General features: G+C 42.8%; 1 protein-coding gene and 1 long non-coding RNA gene across 2 annotated transcripts; both read right to left on the bottom strand.

Annotated features, from left to right (window-relative positions):
- Positions 1-548: 548 nt before the first annotated feature.
- On the bottom strand, positions 549-5,369 carry LOC112845584 (uncharacterized). The gene is made up of 2 exons (XR_003218430.1): positions 4,682-5,369; positions 549-1,120 (listed from the first exon to the last, which is right to left on the bottom strand). It is a non-coding gene; the product is annotated as an uncharacterized LOC112845584 (long non-coding RNA).
- Positions 5,370-7,873: 2,504 nt separating this feature from the next.
- LOC109201562 (zinc finger BED domain-containing protein 4-like) lies at positions 7,874-9,082 on the bottom strand. The gene is made up of 2 exons (XM_019357327.2): positions 8,858-9,082; positions 7,874-8,611 (listed from the first exon to the last, which is right to left on the bottom strand). The coding sequence occupies exons 1-2, from the start codon at positions 9,019-9,021 to the stop codon at positions 7,933-7,935; spliced, it is 843 nt and encodes a 280-aa protein (XP_019212872.2). The 5' UTR covers positions 9,022-9,082; the 3' UTR covers positions 7,874-7,932.
- Between the last annotated feature and the right edge of the window lie 8,809 nt (positions 9,083-17,891).

The following is a 17,891-nucleotide window of genomic DNA, read 5'->3' as shown; positions in this document are numbered from 1 at the left end:
AGCCTTTCTTAACAGGAGCATATGAGTAAATGAGTAAATGGAGCATTATAAGGAGAACTGAATAAATGAAACATTAAAAAAGGAAGATGTATCAAAAAGGAAAAACATCATAAAATCACAAAATCCCTTAACATTCCCTGCTGTTGTTCATATATATTTATGTACTTCAACTACTAGTCACTTGCAGAAGCATTTTCAACTAGAGTATCATTTTGTGAAAACGTACATGATCAGCTTTATTGGGTTCACACAGTTAGTGATCAAAAATCATCTTCTTCAACTTGTACCTCTTCTTGAGCTTGTACATTTTGAGATAATGCAATGTAAGCTTGCAATCTTACAGTAAACATTTTGCTTATCATACTCCGAATACAAGGCAGTACACATGTGGAAAATAAGCAAAGTAACATAAGGAGCATTCCAACGAATGTTAGTCCTTAAGTAATGACTTCCATGACCCGCTAAGCAGCCATGTGAGCCAGTCCTCTGTGTTGTGTGTGTAATCTTGCTGCTGTACTCGTCTGAGCTGACGTAGCGTGTTCAGTGTGTCAGACAAGTTGGTGGAATGCACATTATCAGGTGTTTTGCATTAAGAGGCATGTGCGAACAGATGTAATAGTTTCTGTCTCTTGTGGAGTTTTACACATAACGGTACCAGGCATTGTTCATCCATGGGTGGTTGTGATCTTGTGTCATGTCGTCTGGATGTATTGTGTCATGTGTCAATCTTGTCCTTCTTCTTCTGAAATCAGCGACAGCAGTCCCAACAGAATTGTGACACTGGCCACCAGAACGAGTAGGGTCTTCATGATGACCGAACACACCTGGTCCTGTGAGTGAGTAGACTAGGGGCGAGAAGAACAAGGGCGGGATTTACCCAAACAGCCCTCTCTCCACCTCCCAGATCACTAACAGGCAGGGGTGCTGGCGTCTCAGTGTGGACTGTCACTCACTTTTTTACAGTGGCTCTGATGAATCCAGGAAGGTCGTTCAGCAATTTTGCAGGCTGTTGGTGTGGCCAGGAGGACTTGGTAGGGTCCTTCCCACCTCGGGGAGCTCCACTTTTTCCTCTGGAGCACTTTTATCAGGATCCAATCTCCTGGTTTCAACCTGGAAGAGACTGGAAGAGAATCATCTGGCAGTTGATTGTTCAAAACTATTTCTTTGTTTTCTAACAGTGTTGTCATCCGTTCTGCTAGTTTTGTTTCTCTTATGGATTTGTCTATCGGTTCACTTGTAATAGGTACTCTGCGGGTGATATGAGAAGTGATGTTTTATACTGAAGCCCAGTGCTTCAGAGACTTTTGATATCACTTCATTTACGAAGTGTGTAGCACAATAGACAATTCAATCAAGACCTTGAGCCATAAACAGACCTCACGCACAGACATTGTTTTCATAACCGGACAATTTTAGACCTTGTTCCTTAAATCTACATAAATATCCTCTGGGTGACATAAAACACATTTTAAGTAATCAATTGCTTCTCATAAAAATTATGTATTGGGATGTTTGTGTGCAGCATTTTGCATGAGCATAAGCATTTGCGAGCAAAGCATTCTTCATTGCATCAGCGTGTGTGTGTGCCATTTCTCCCTCTATCAACGAGTGCACATGTGTTCATGTGTATATTTCACTTCATTCTGAATCGGTGTATATAGATGTGTGTGTGTTCATCACTTTCCTGTTCTGGTGTTCTGGGTAAACCACAGCCTGAAGCGTGCCCTGGGGTCCTGCCCTCCTCCTTTTCAGTCCGCTTGCCACCATTGCTGCTGTTCAAAGTTCAGTCTGTCCTGGTTCTGACCTCAATTGGGACAGTCCTTTTCTCCAGTGTCCATGCTCACCGCAGGTGAAAACTGCATCTTCTTCTGTGTTTTGTCCATTCTGAGGTGCCTTTTGACCTCAGTTGCTCCTTCGGTCTCGGTCACGCCCATTTCGCTGCCGTGTTGGTCCATCACTGTCCTGCACAGTGTTAATGCAGAGTTATCAAGATCAGCATTCTTTTGTTCGGCCTTACTTTTCACTCGGGCTTGGCAGGCGTCTCGTCACAGCTCTGTCAGCTGACGCAGTCTGAGAATTTTCCCCCGTGTAGTGAAACGGGCCTCAGGTTTAGTGCTCTCCATCTCTGCTGCATGAGATCGCATTCCTGCAGCACTGTTGACATTTTCAGGTTGTTGTTTTTGTAAGTCCAGCTGCTGCAGCATTTGGTCAGGGTCACGTCGAAGGTGGTAGAGGGGAGAGCAGGAGTCCAGGTCAGCCTCGGCTTTCAGGGCCGGCAAAGCAGCCTGTAATTAAACATAAAGAGAAAACAAAAAACAAAACAAACCAAAAACAAACAAACAGAAGTGTACGAACAGGAAAATGATGTTGTGTTGGCTGTGTTACAACGAGAGGGGAGAAACACCGGGCAGGCCCTGTGTCAGCCTTCCCCTTTTTTTCTTTTTTTTTCTCTCACGATGTAATCAACTGATAACTCACCAAGTTGACAGGACAACGCAGGTAGATATTTAAATTCTTAAGATCATGTTTAAAAGCACAAAAAGGAAGTCAGTTCCTTCCGTCAGTAATCACGTGTCGTTCAATCAGCAGAAAACATCTCACAATTTGACTTTTAACCACTAAAATTGTTGTTTAATCACTGGTTGGTCATACCAGTCTCTGTATTTTCTTTTTGAAGAAGTTAAGTTGTTGTCCTGCAACCTAGAGGGTTTATTTGTTAGTAATAGATAAACTTCATCATTTAACAACAGGTGTATATTAATTTTTGCTGCTTTAACCTTGCTGGAAAATCTTCACGTGTTCATGAGTGTAAGCTGTATTTTCATTGCGTTTGTAGGCAGGTTAATTTTAACTTTTCCTCAAACAAGGCATGTCTCTAACAGTTGCCCTTCACTCGCGTGTGCTAAGAAAGGCAAAAGTGCTTGTAGTAGTTGTGAGATTATATTACATTATACCTGTAAACGAAATGAGTGAATCATGATACTGCTGTAGGCCACATCATACTTCTTGTTTAATCAGTATGTAGTTTCAGTTTGCATCACACCTCCCAATTGAAAGAATGTGAAAATCACCAGATCTATTAGATAGGTACTGCTGATTTACTGTGAGTGAGTTACACTGTTTCATGACATTTCATAACGCTGAGTTATGAAAAGAGTATTGTGTTCAGAGAGTAGGGGCCTCCCTTTTTCTTTCCTTTTTTTTTTTCCCTTTGTGATAGTAAAAAGAACAGAGCACATGCCACGGGAGCGTCACCCCCACCTTTGTTGGAGGCAGAAAAACAGGGAGCCAAGGTCATAACTCAGGCTCACAAAGAGTCAGAAAAAATGTGAATACTTTAATAGCTCTGTTTCACTCCCTCTGATGTGTTCTTATGCAGCCTCTGCTCTAAAAAATGTGTAACCTGCTCATCAGCTTAGCAGTGACCATATATTTAATTCAGCTTCACAATTGTGTGGCCTTAGCTGTTATATAAAGGGTGTTTAGTTGTTAGTATAGGTGTGCTCTATATCTCAACAATGTCTCATCTAGGATGACAGGTTTTCAAGCAGGTCAAGCGTCTCTATGCACTTGATTAGATTTGGTATTTTCTTCATCTCATATATCATTATACTGAGTTTGAGCAAACCTTAAGCTTGATTCAGACTACTTTTAACAATAGTATATTACAATATACTACTATACTACAAATATACAATCGTCTATTATAATATTTCATATATATATTTTATTATGTATCCACCAAAGGTGGGGGTGATCTGCAGTTTCACCCCCACCCAAGCCGGAGACACACTTTCCTTGGCTGAACAATGACACAGCCATAATATACCTTATGTATCTCTCTCTTTTTTACTCTGCTTGGAGGGTTTCTTTTAATTTAGTTAATGTGGAGGGGCTACATTTTTTCTTTTTTTTTTTTTTTTTTTTTTTTTTTTCTTTTTTTTTTTTTTTTTTTCCCTCCCATGTGGGACATTTAGTTTACTTTTGGATTTGTTGCCCATTTCTAAGTTTGTTTAATCGATGCAATACTTATATTTTATATTTTATTTATACTGCCAGCACACACTGTGAGACGTTCTGGTACTAGAGTCAGAGGAGGTTATTAAGTCAGCCTTCTACCCTGAACTAAATTCAGGGCGGACTTAATTTTATGCGTTGACACGCAACCTGTTCTCCTTCTCACCATCCAGTACTCACAGGAAAACAATAGGAGTAGTACAGGAGCCTAGAGCTCCTATTCAATGAAGCACTTACTCCTCAACAAACATTCAGCAAACAGTTAGCGCGCTTAGAGAAAATCCTATTTTTATTTGACACTCTCGCTTCTCTGGCTACCAACCTTTTTTTTGTTGCGGATTGAGCCTCTCAGGGCATGGTAATCCGTCTTACACAGGCGAGCGTGGCTACCAACCTTTTGTTTTTATGCTGCGGATTAAGCCTCCCAGGGCGTGTTAATCCGTCTTACGCAGGCGAGCGTGAGATATACTGGCTACCAACCCTTTTTTATGTTGCGAAACGGGCCCCCACAGGGCAGGTTGTTTCGTCTTACACGGGCGAGCATATTACATAGGACACGTCTGTCCTTTTCCTTTTCGGTCCACACAGGACCCTTCTACTTTGAGCAGTGTCAAACTAAAATCGATTATTCAACGCAAAGTGTTTCTGGCTGCTTTATATTCACCTTCAATGTTGCGCTGTGTTCTTTTTCCCGGCGTCACCGAGAACCTGGCGTCGTGGACCTGTATAAGACACTGGCCAGTAGGCGAATGTACACCTCTGGGCTTTTCCTCGCTTCGCTAGAAACGGTGGTTGCAGTGCAGGTAGTCACGACGTCAGGATCTGGTGGCTCCGTCTGTGAATAGTTAGATGATACAATAATATCAATAAACTATCCGGCTCGAAGGACCAATTAAATGTCAGTGGCAAGACATTTTTAAACATTGAAAGAATACAGAAACAGTCAGAGTTTTGTTCAGAGAACTACGTGCGCACGGGTGAGTGATCGGGTGATACTCACGCCGAGGCTTTGCAGTCAGCTTTATTTATACTTCGTAGCATTCCCTGTTTTGTCAGGCTGTAACAGACAATCTGGGCATGTATGGGACACAGTGTGTGTGTGTGTGTGTGTGAGTGTATTGTCTATCTCGAGGAAAACAGAAGCCAGTTGGGTCCTGTTTCCAAGGGTGTCTGCAAGAGACTTTCACAGGAGTCAGCGAATACTGCAGGGCTCATGTGTATGTGTGTGAGAAGAAGCAAAGACAAAACATAAAGATATGTGAACACTATGTGCTTTCTAAGCCTTTCTTAACAGGAGCATATGAGTAAATGAGTAAATGGAGCATTATAAGGAGAACTGAATAAATGAAACATTAAAAAAGGAAGATGTATCAAAAAGGAAAAACATCATAAAATCACAAAATCCCTTAACAAGGATGAACGCCAACTTTTTTCCACTCGATAAAAGTTAACGTGAGGATTCCTGAGGGTTAGGGACAAATACAATCGCATGTCAGGATGCTGTAAATGGACCATACTTCAGAACAACTGAGATACTCCATCCACAATACGAGGTTAGTCATTAATGTACTGCAACATCATGGGAATAGAGCAGCTGCGAGAGAATTCAACATTAATGAGTCAATGGTACGGAAGTGTAGGAAGCAAGAAGAATGAGGTGAGTAAAGTTTGACTGATCTGACTGTTTTGTTTCGCTTAATGCTCCTTATAACCCGGTGCACCTTATTGTCCGAAAAATAGGGTGATTCAATATCTAATTTAAGACCAGTTTATTTTTTATGTACTGATACATGAAAACTTGCAACTACAAGACATAATACTTTTTTTGTTGTGACTGTCTGTCCGTGAAGTGTGTTGGACAAACAGTTATTATTTTGTTGAGTTTGTTTGTTTCAGAGTCAGAGAGCCGTGTCTCTCTACAGTCAGAGGTTTTTGTACTAGTGATGGTAAATTCGATTCCTTTTAGTGAATCGAGTTTGAATGAGTCACTCACCAAAATGAATCGGGTGTTTTGAGTCATTTGAGTCACTGAGTCAGTTGCTAGGATAGTGCAAAAAATGTACATTTTCATGCAAACTTAATTTGTTTCTCTTTTCATGTAAACCCTATTGCTAAGATGAGTGATTTAAAAAGAAAAACACCTCTTTTATAGAGCAAAAAAGAGCAAAAAAATAAAGATTTGTAACGGGAACATTTATTTTTATTTCAATAGAATATCAATGAAATGTCTCACAGATACAGGGAGTGCAGAATTATTAGGCAAATGAGTATTTTGTCCACATCATCCTCTTCATGCATGTTGTCGTACTCCAAGCTGTATAGGCTCGAAAGCCTACTACCAATTAAGCATATTAGGTGATGTGCATCTCTGTAATGAGAAGGGGTGTGGTCTAATGACATCAACACCCTATATCAGGTGTGCATAATTATTAGGCAACCTCCTTTCCTTTGGCAAAATGGGTCAAAAGACGGACTTGACAGGCTCAGAAAAGTCAAAAATAGTGAGATATCTTGCAGAGGGATGCAGCAGTCTTAAAATTGCAAAGCTTCTGAAGTGTGATCATCGAACAATCAAGCGTTTCATTCAAAATAATCAACAGGGTCGCAAGAAGCGTGTGGAAAAACCAAGGCGCAAAATAACTGCCCATGAACTGAGAAAAATCAAGCGTGCAGCTGCCAAGATGCTACTTGCCACCAGTTTGGCCATATTTCAGAGCTGCAACATCACTGGAGTGCCCAAAAGCACAAGGTGTGCAATACTCAGAGACATGGCCAAGGTAAGAAAGGCTGAAAGACGACCACCACTGAACAAGACACACAAGCTGAAACGTCAAGACTGGGCCAAGAAATATCTCAAGACTGATTTTTCTAAGGTTTTATGGACTGATGAAATGAGAGTGAGTCTTGATGGGCCAGATGGATGGGCCCGTGGCTGGATTGGTAAAGGGCAGAGAGCTCCAGTCCGACTCAGACGCCAGCAAGGTGGAGGTGGAGTACTGGTTTGGGCTGGTATCATCAAAGATGAGCTTGTGGGGCCTTTTCGGGTTGAGGATGGAGTCAAGCTCAACTCCCAGTCCTACTGCCAGTTTCTGGAAGACACCTTCTTCAAGCAGTGGTACAGGAAGAAGTCTGCATCCTTCAAGAAAAACATGATTTTCATGCAGGACAATGCTCCATCACACGCGTCCAAGTACTCCACAGCGTGGCTGGCAAGAAAGGGTATAAAAGAAGAAAAACTAATGACATGGCCTCCTTGTTCACCTGATCTGAACCCCATTGAGAACCTGTGGTCCATCATCAAATGTGAGATTTCCAAGGAGGGAAAACAGTCCACCTCTCTGAACAGTGTCTGGGAGGCTGTGGTTGCTGCTGCACGCAATGTTGATGGTGAACAGATCAAAACACTGACAGAATCCATGGATGGCAGGCTTTTGAGTGTCCTTGCAAAGAAAGGTGGCTATATTGGTCGCTGATTTGTTTTTGTTTTGTTTTTGAATGTCAGAAATGTATATTTGTGAATGTGGAGATGTTATATTGGTTTCACTGGTAAAAATAAATAATTGAAATGGGTATATATTTGTTTTTTGTTAAGTTGCCTAATAATTATGCACAGTAATAGTCACCTGCACACACAGATATCCCCCTAAAATAGCTAAAACTAAAAACAAACTAAAAACTACTTCCAAAAACATTCAGCTTTGATATTAATGAGTTTTTTGGGTTCATTGAGAACATGGTTGTTGTTCAATAATAAAATTATTCCTCAAAAATACAACTTGCCTAATAATTCTGCACTCCCTGTAGAAAATGAAATGTGAATCAACAAAATCAAAATCAAAAATATAAATTAAAAAAAATAAAATTCACAGATTAATGCGTTCAAAAGTACTAGTCCACTTCAAAATGAATTGTCCCTTACAGATTGGCATTGAGGAAAATAAGCTCCCGAACTTTTCCAGGGCTGAGACGGTTCCTCCTGTCTGTAATTATTTGTCCTGCCTTTGAAAAGATCCGCTCTGATGGAACGGAAGTTGCCACTATGCAGAGTCTCGTCTTCATAACATCGCAGGTTTTTTTGAAGACAGTGGCACGGGACTTCCACCACTCCAGGGGGTCAGATGTTCGGGGTAGGAGTGGCTCTGACAGGAATCCTTTAATCTCCAGCATTGCCTCTGTGAAGGGGTTTTGGACTCCTGGCCTCAGTGATGCAACCCGCTCCTCAAAATCGGCCCAAATCACAGGCACTGTCTCAGTGGAAGGATTGGCCTGTGGGACACCCTCTCCTTCCTCTGTGCTGGATGTTGCCAGTGGCAGTGGTCTTAAGGACCTCGATGCAACTCCCACAACTCTTGTAACAGCATCTTCTGCATGTCTATCATGCAAAAATGCATGCTTCTTGAACCTGGGATCCAAAAGTGTAGCATCTGCAAGCAGGCTCACTTGTTCGATCCCTCCCAGCCGTTTGACAATTTCTGCCATTAGGATGTCTACCATGTTGCGGATTGGCTGATAGATGGAAGGACTTCTCTGTCTGTGTGCAGTAACCCTCTGCAGCCCTCTTGCCATTAAAATGGCTTTTGATCCAGTAACAAACCTGTTGAGGAGAAATAAAGGAAAGACTATAGTTCCATGCTTTTTAATGCAGTTACAGCCCCTGCAGTGCAGTGCATTAAGCATACATTGTCATATAAAACCATTTTACAGTTTACATTTAATTGTAAGCTGTTGTAAGAAACATCTTAAATACTATTATCTGGGAAAGAAGTGAAAAATGTGTTTAGGCAAATGTAATGACACAACATGAAATATATACATGTATTATGACACTATTTTAACATACCTTTCGGCACTCAGTTCCACAGTCACTTCCTCAAAAGGCTGCAGGACCTCACAGGTTTCCTTGACCATCTCCCACTCTTCAAGTGACAGGGTTTGCAGCTGTGGATTTACCAAGGCCAGGGTGGAAATGAGGGGATCCTTCACTTCTGCAATCCGCTTCAGCATGTAATAAGTGGAATTCCACCTGGTTGGCACATCTTGCTTCAGTCGTAGTTGGGGCTGTCCCATCTGCTGCTGTGTCTTTCTGTTTAGCAGAAGCCACTGTGCTGCGGCGTGTATATTCAATTATTGCTTTTACCTTTCTGATAATTTCTTGAATTTGAGACTGCTGGATTCCCTTTCTGACAATTAAATTCAAAATGTGTGCAAAACAATTTAGATGGTTCCAGTGCAGAATGTCACCCACAGCCTTCTTGACGTTGGCTGCACTATCACTTACACATGCAACTATGTTTTCCATAATGGCCCATTCAGTTGCAATCCTTTCCAACTCTCTAGCCAGGTTTTCAGACGTATGGTTGTCTGTTGTCCAACAAGTTTGACTGCAGCTTAAACTCGGTCACATAGTGGCATGTAACAGACATGTAACTTGTTGATGTGCTAGAGGTCCAGCAGTCAGTTGTTAAGCACACAGCAGGTGCTGTCTTGATTTTTTCCTGAATATCAGCTCTTATCTTCTGAAACAAATCGGGCATCAGCTGTCTGGATACTGTACTTCTACTGGGAAGAACATATGAAGCATCAAGTGCCTTGGTGAATTCGCTAAATCCTCTGTCATCAACGATTGAAAAGGGCTGAAAATCTTGGGCAGTCATTTTAACCAGAGCCTGGTCAACCTTGCTCTGCTGAAGTGGCATCATGGGCCTTGTCACAAATGCTCCCATGTAAGACTGCCTCTGTCTTCTTTTTGCTGATTGTTGTCCTTGCCCTGCTGTGTGTGTGCTTGTATTTTCTTGCTGAGTACTTGTTAATGTGCTGCTGGAATAAACAGGTGATGTGACCGCTGTTGATAACGCTGCTGTTGAAGATTGTTGCTCCTGCTGCTGGCTGCTAGGTTGTCCAATGGTAGTAGCTGGGTTTTGACTGTGCTGTTGTTGTAGCATGACTGTGGGGTGCTTGCTACTGAGATGTCTTCACATATTGGATGTGCTTCCCCTTCGAAAAGATAAAACTGACTTGCACATGTTGCATTGTGCATGTGTTGCACTTTTCATTTCTAAATGCATCCAAATATCCCTTCTTCGAGGACTATCCATTTTTCCTCGTATCATTAAGTCGCACTGCCTGCAAACAACACCGTAGTACCGCCCCCATTGCCCCATACACATGGGAAAAAAACACAAACACCTTTAGAATTTTCTGTTTTTTTATCATTAGTATTTTCCTCAAATGTGTCACATATATATCTTCTTATCTAAATAATTTAGTGAAATAGCGAATTTCTAATTATTTATCTTACATTATTGCAGCAGCAGAATGCTAGTCTGAGTATTTTATTTTTTTAATTGTGGTGGAACTGAGTTCATATATTTTTTTCATTTAGTCTGCTTATAATCTTTGCAATAAAACAAAGTGTAGACTGAATGTTATACTGCGTCAGTCAGACTATCGGACTTCATCTTAGGTGAAGGAGCGACTCTTCCACGGTAACATGCTCTGAGTTTCAACAGCTGAGAACCGAGAGGGAGGGGTGAGTGTGTCGTATGAAGCACGAGGGTCTACTGAGCTGTGTGCCAGGGGGCGCTAATGCACCTTAAAGTTGGTTGCTAACCAAGAAGAAGAAGAAGAAGCTGTGAGCCAGGAGGGAGGGAGGGGGTGGGTGAGTGAGTGAGTGATTCCTCTATGCTACGATTCAGCACAGGAAGGGAGGGGGTGAGTAACTCAAATGTGCTGTTAACATGTTAGCTGAGAGATGCTACAGTGAACCGAGGAGCTATTTTCTTGATGTGAGGTTTCTACTCAGGGTTTTTTTTTCCGGTTCAGAGCAGAAATGTTTTTGTTAAGAAACTGGCTGTTGTTTTTTTTCCCCACTATTTTAATTATAAGTTGGATATATTTCTACTAGTGGAATTAGTATGCTAACAGCAACAGGGATGAGTCAGTGAGTCAGTTGGACTTGTGAATCATGATTCACGAATCAGTAAAGTGATTCTCAAGTATTGAAGAATAAGTCTTCAACCTTTAAAATAATGTAAATAATTTGGAAAATAATGGTTTACTTAAATAAAATATGGTTGTTTGTTTTTGTAAAACAGTAGGAGACCTTACTTTTGGGATTGCCCTTGTAGCTTAAATTTAGGGCAGTAGATTTAAGACCATTCTCTATTTAACCTCCTAGGATCTGCTACTGTTCTATTATAAAGGATGTTGATGGATTCCCCACGATGCACTGAGATTTTCCTCTTCATTATCCTCTTTTTTTCACACACATCTCTATGTCCTGAAAATTTGTCTACTATCATCTGTAGTTTTTTTCTTTTTTGGTTTTTTGCTTTCTTGTTCCTGGTTTTCATGTGCCTAACCAATCAACGTTTATGGGTGATTAATGTATTCATAAAGCATTCTGTTCCAGGTGCTGGAGGACAACATCATCACTTTTGTGAAAAATGAACTGAAGACAATTCAGAAGATTCTAAACTCCGATTGCCCAGAACAGTTAGAAAGTCGAAAAGGGGATGAGGAGAGGAGCAGCAGAGAGGCTGTTGTGAACATCACACTGAACTTCCTAAGGAAAATGAAGCATGATGAACTTGCTGACCTTCTAAAGAGCAGTAAGTATCAGATTTATCAGGATTTAAGAATCAGGCTAAATTTTAATTTTGTGTTTGTTTTAAGTAATAGACGAACATGTTATCAAAACATGTGGATTTGATGTTTCCATGAATGATTACTTTTTATTCATTGGTTATTTTAGAAACTTTCATCAGGGACTCCCATTGGAGCCAAGATCAACTTAAATCTGCACTGAAGAAGAAGTTCCAGTGTGTGTTTAAGGGGATCGCTAAAGCAGGAGACCCAACCCTTCTGAATCAGATCTACACAGAGCTCTACATCACAGAGGGAGGGACTGCAGAGGTCAATGATGAACATGAGGTCAGACAGATTGAAACAGCATCCAGGAAACCAGACAGACCAGAAACAACCATCAGACAAGAAGACATCTTTAAAGCCTCACCTGGAAGAGATGAACCAATCAGAACAGTGCTGACAAAGGGAGTGGCTGGCATTGGGAAAACAGTCTTAACACAGAAATACACCCTGGACTGGGCTGAAGACAAAGCCAACCAGGACATCCAGTTCATATTTCCATTCACTTTCAGAGAGCTGAATGTGCTGAAAGAGGAAAAGTTCAGCTTGGTGGAACTTGTTCATCACTTCTTTACTGAAACCAAAGAAGCAGGAATCATCAACTTTGAAGACTTCCAGGTTGTGTTCATCTTTGATGGTCTGGATGAGTGTCGACTTCCTCTGGACTTCCACAAAACTACAATCCTAACTGACCCTAGAAAGTCCACCTCAGTGGATGTGCTGCTGATAAACCTCATCAGGGGGAAACTGCTTCCCTCTGCTCGCCTCTGGATAACCGCACGATCTGCAGCAGCCAATCAGATCCCTCCTGACTCTGTTGGCATGGTTACACAGATCAGAGGGTTCACTGACCCACAGAAGGAGGAGTACGTCAGGAAGAGATTCAGAGATAAGAAGCAGGCCAGCAGGATCATCTCCCACATCAAGACATCACGAAGCCTCCACATCATGTGCCACATCCCAGTTTTCTGCTGGATCACTGCTAGTTCTGGAAGATGTGCTAGAAACCAGAGAGGGAGGACAGCTTCCCAAGACCCTGACTGAGATGTACATCCACTTCCTGGTGGTTCAGGCCAAAGTGAAGAAGGTCAAGTATGATGGAGGAGCTGAGACAGATCCACACTGGAGTCCAGGGAGCAGGAAGATGATTGAGTCTCTGGGAAAACTGGCTTTTGATCAGCTGCAGAAAGGAAACCTGATCTTCTATGAATCAGACCTGACAGAGTGTGGCATCGATATCAGAGCAGCCTCAGTGTACTCAGGAGTGTTCACTCAGATCTTTAAAGAGGAGAAAGGACTGTACCAGGACAAGGTGTTCTGCTTCGTCCATCTGAGTGTTCAGGAGTTTCTGGCTGCTCTTCATGTCCATCTGACCTTCATCAACTCTGGACTCAATCTACTTGAAGAACAACTAACAACCTCCCAGAAGTCTGAAACAAGAGAATCAGCAGAGAAAAACTTCTACCAGAGTGCTGTGAACAAGGCCTTACAAAGTCCAAATGGACACCTGGACTTATTCCTCCGCTTCCTCCTGGGTCTTTCACTGCAGACCAATCAGACTCTCCTACAAGGCCTGCTGGCACAGACAGGAAGTAGCTCAAAGACCAAACAGGAAATGGTCCCCTACATCAAGAAGAAGCTCAGTGAGAATCTGTCTGCAGAGAAAAGCATTAATCTGTTGCACTGTCTGAATGAACTGAATGATCGTTCTCTAGTGGAGGAGATCCAACGGTCCCTGAGATCAGGAAGTCTCTCCACAGATAAATTGTCTCCTGCTCAGTGCTCAGCTCTGACCTTCATCTTACTGTCATCAGAAAAAGATCTGGATGTGTTTGACATGAAGAAATACTCTGCTTCAGAGGAGGCTCTTCTGAGGCTGCTGCCAGTGATGAAAGCTTCCAACAAATACTGTAAGTAAATATGTGTTCAGTCTTTTATTGATAACATAAACAGTGTAATCTAAGGATTTGATCTCCGGTCAAATTTGGGAAAGTCCCAGATCTAAGCCCTATGGGAGTGTCCCCTAAGAGGGACATGGACCCCTTACTGATCCTCTACCTAATCACACGAGCCAAGGTGTGAAAACGGGTTGGGGTCACAATTAGCCAAGGTTTCACGTAAACCGATTGTGAAACCTATTCCCACCATATCATGTGATCTACTAAAGTCAAAAGGCCCAGGATTTGAGTGGGCATTAAGGCGTCTGGGAAGGATCTCAAAACTGGATTATAGATGGCAGACAGTTTGTGTCTTAAGCCACCGCCTCTGTTCAAAGATGGCCGTTCACAGTGGACATGGATGACTTCTTTCACTCCTCTTTCAAGCCATCTGTCTTCTCTGTCCAAAATGTGATCGTTGGCATCCTCGAAACAGTGACCTTTGTCCTTTAGATGCAGATGTATAGCAGAGTCTTGTCCCATCGAGGTGGCTTTTCTATGTTGTTGCATGAGTTTATGAAGTGGCTGTTTGGTCTCTCCAATGTACACATCTGAGCATTCCTCGCTGCACTGTACCACATATACAACATTGTTACGTTTGTATTTAGGAGTTTTGTCTTTCGGATGAACCAGTTTTTGTCTGAGTGTGTTGCTGGGTCTGGTTCTGGTTCAAGCTCGGGTCCTCTACCAGAGGCCTGGAAGCTTGAGGGTCCTGCGCAGTACTTTGCTGTTCCCAGGACTGCGCTCTTCTGGACAGAGATCTCCGATGTTGTTCCCGGGATCTGCTGGAGCCACTCGCCTAGCTTGGGAGTCACTGCACCTAGTGCTCTGATTACCACTGGGACCACTGTCACCTTCACCCTCCACATCTTCTCGAGCTCTTCTCTGAGCCCTTGGTATTTCTCCAGCTTCTCGTGTTCCTTCTTCCTGATTTTGCTGTCATTCGGAACCGCTACATCGATCACTACGGCAGTCTTCTTCTGTTTGTCTACCACCACTATGTCCGGTTGGTTAGCCACCACCATTTTGTCCATCTGTATCTGGAAGTCCCACAGGATCTTAGCTCAGTCATTCTCCATCACCCTTGGGGGCATCTCCCATTTTGACCTCGGGACTTCCAGGTTATACTCGGCACAGATGTTCCTGTACACTATGCCGGCCCCTTGGTTATGGCGTTCCACGTATGCCTTGCCTGCTAGCATCTTGCACCCTGCTGTTATGTGCTGGATTGTCTCTGGGGCATCTTTACACAGCCTGCACCTGGGGTCTTGCCTGGTGTGATAGACCCCAGCCTCAGCACTTGTTCCTGTGCTGCCATGATTAGTGCCTCGGTGCTGTCTTTCAGTCCAGCTTTGTCCAGCCACTGGTAGGATTTCTGGGTATCAGCCACCTCCGCTATCTGCCAGTGGTACATACCGTGCAGGGGCCTGTCCTTCCATGATGGTTCCTCGCCTTCCTCCTCTTTCTTGGGTTTCTGTTGCCTGAGGTATTCACTGAGCACGCTGTCAGTTGGGGCCATCTTCGTGATGTATTTGTGGATGTTTCTTGTCTCATCCTGGACTGTGGTGCTGACACTCACCAGTCCCCGGCCCCCTTCCTTCCGCTTAGCGTACAGCCTCAGGGTGCTGGACTTGGGGTGAAACCCTCCATGCATGGTAAGGAGCTTTCTTGTCTTTATGTCAGTGGCTTCTATCTCCTCCTTTGGCCAGCCTATTACCCCAGCAGGGTACCTGATCACGGGCAGGGCGTAGGTGTTGATGGCCCGGATCTTGTTCTTACCGTTCAGCTGACTCCTCAGGACTTGCCTGACCCTCTGCAGGTACTTGGTGGTTGCAGCTTTCCTAGCGGCCTCTTCATGGTTCCCATTCGCTTCCGGGATCCCCAGGTACTTGTAACTGTCCTCTATGTCTGCAATGTTGCCTTCTGGTAGTTCAATCCCCTCAGTTCTGACTACCTTCCCTCTCTTTGTTACTATCCGACTACACTTCTCCAGTCCGAATGACATTCCAATGTCATTGCTGTATATCCTGGTAGTGTGTATCAGTGAATCGATGTCTCGTTCACTCTTGGCATACAGCTTGATGTCATCCATGTACAGGAGGTGGCTGACAACCGCTCCGTTCCATAGTCGGTATCCGTAGCCAGTCTTGTTAATGATCTCACTGAGGGGGTTCAGGCCTATGCAGAACAGCAGTGGGGACAGAGCATCTCCTTGGTAGATCCCGCACTGATTGTGACTTGTGCTATGGGCTTGGAGTTGGCCTCTAGTGTTGTACGCCACATCCCCATTGAGTTCCTGATGAAGGCGCCTCTGGTATTCTTGCCAATCCCTTTCTGTGCCCCGCTCATGTATTGACCCATGTGCCTGTTCATCTTAGCCGATATGATGCCTGACAGGAGCTTCCATGTAGTACTGAGGCAGGTTATTGGTCGGTAGTTGGATGGGACCGGTCCCTTCTTGGGGTCCTTGGGGATCAGGACCGTCCGACCTTCGGTTAGCCATTCCGGGTGTCTCTCGTTAACTAGCTGCTGGTTCATTTGTGCTGCCAGACGCACGTGGAGTGCAGTCAGCTTCTTCAGCCAGTAGGCGTGACCATGTCGGGCCCTGCTGCTGTCCAACTCTTCATACTGGAGACCCTTTCTTGGATATCTGCCACTGTGATGGTTACTGGACCCTGTTCAGGGAGGTCGCTATGGTCTGCCCTCAGATCCACTAGCCACTGAGCATTGCCGTTATTTGTTGTGTCTTTCTCCCATATGCTCTTCCAGTATTGCTCCTTCTCCAGCCTTGGTGGTGCTGTTCTGTTATTGTTCCCTTGCCACTGAGAGTACACCTTTGCTGGATCCGTGGAGAACAGCTGGTTTACAGCTAGTTTATTCTCCTGCCTTCTATCTCTCTGGTGTACCTCTTCAAGCGGCTGGCCAAGGCTGTGAGTCTTTGCTTGGCAGTTTCCAAGGCCTCAGGTATGGACAGATTGCTGTATTTCTTATGCACCTTCTTTGTCGCGCCTTTCTGCATCTCCGTTAGTTGGCTAACCTCCCTTCGTGCTACTTTGATCTTGCCCTCTAGCCTCCTTCTCCACGGAGGGTACTGCCCCTTGTGGCTGTTCAACTTGTAGCCAAGCATCTCACTGATCACTGCTGCCGTAGTGTAGATCAGCTTGTTAGTATCGGTAATCGTGGTTGTAGGTATCATCCGTAGTGCTGCATTAACATCATCTAGCAGACCTTCTGAGGGTACCGGCTACGGGGGATCGAGGTGTCAAGCTTGGCCATGATCCTATCTTTCAGGTCAGTTCCTCTCACACTCAACGATCCTTCTCCTATCGCACTGGGGACTATGTACCCAATCTCAGGTGGGGGTGATGATATCTCCCCCTTGACCTGGCGTCCTGACTCCTCCTTGCTGTAGCATTTATGTTGTACCTCGTCAATCTCTAGCTATATATATGTATATATATATACATGTGTATATGTATATATGTGTATGTGTATATATGTATATGTATATGTATATATATATGTATATATATATATGTATATGTGTATATGTATATATATATATATGTGTATGTATATATATATATATATGTGTATATATATGTGTGTGTATATATGTGTGTATATATATATGTATATGTATATATATGTGTATATATGTATATATATATATGTATATATATATGTGTGTATATATATGTATATATATGTGTGTGTACATATATATATATATATATATATATATATATATATATATATATATATATATATATATATGTGTGTGTATATATATATATATATATACATATATATATGTGTATATGTATATATGTGTGTATATATATGTATACAGTTGTGGTCAAAAGTTTACATACACTTGTAAAGAACATAATATCATGGCTCTCTTAAGTTTCCTGTTAATTCTACAACTCTGATTTTTCTCCCATAGAGTGATTGGATCAGATACTTCTTTGTCACAAAAAACATTCATGAAGTTTGGTTCTCTTATGACTTTATTATGGGTTAACAGAAAAAAGTGATCACATCTGCTGGGTCAAAAATATATATACAGCAACATGAATTAGCAATTTTGGTGACTTAGAATTTTGTCAGTGAAATGAGCTTCATAGCATGGCCTCTTAAGTTCTTGTGAGTGATTATGAGTGACTACAGCTGGTGACTTCTCTGAGGCCAGTTAAATAGGGCTCATTGGATACAAACGCCCACAAATGCTACAATGGGAAAGTCAAAGGCGCTCAGCATGGATCTGAAAAAGTGAATTATTGACTT

This window comes from Oreochromis niloticus, unplaced genomic scaffold (assembly GCF_001858045.2).
Source record: "Oreochromis niloticus isolate F11D_XX unplaced genomic scaffold, O_niloticus_UMD_NMBU tig00007971_pilon, whole genome shotgun sequence".
Classification (NCBI taxonomy): Eukaryota; Metazoa; Chordata; class Actinopteri; order Cichliformes; family Cichlidae; genus Oreochromis; species Oreochromis niloticus.
This window is presented reverse-complemented; position numbering and strand designations above follow the sequence as displayed.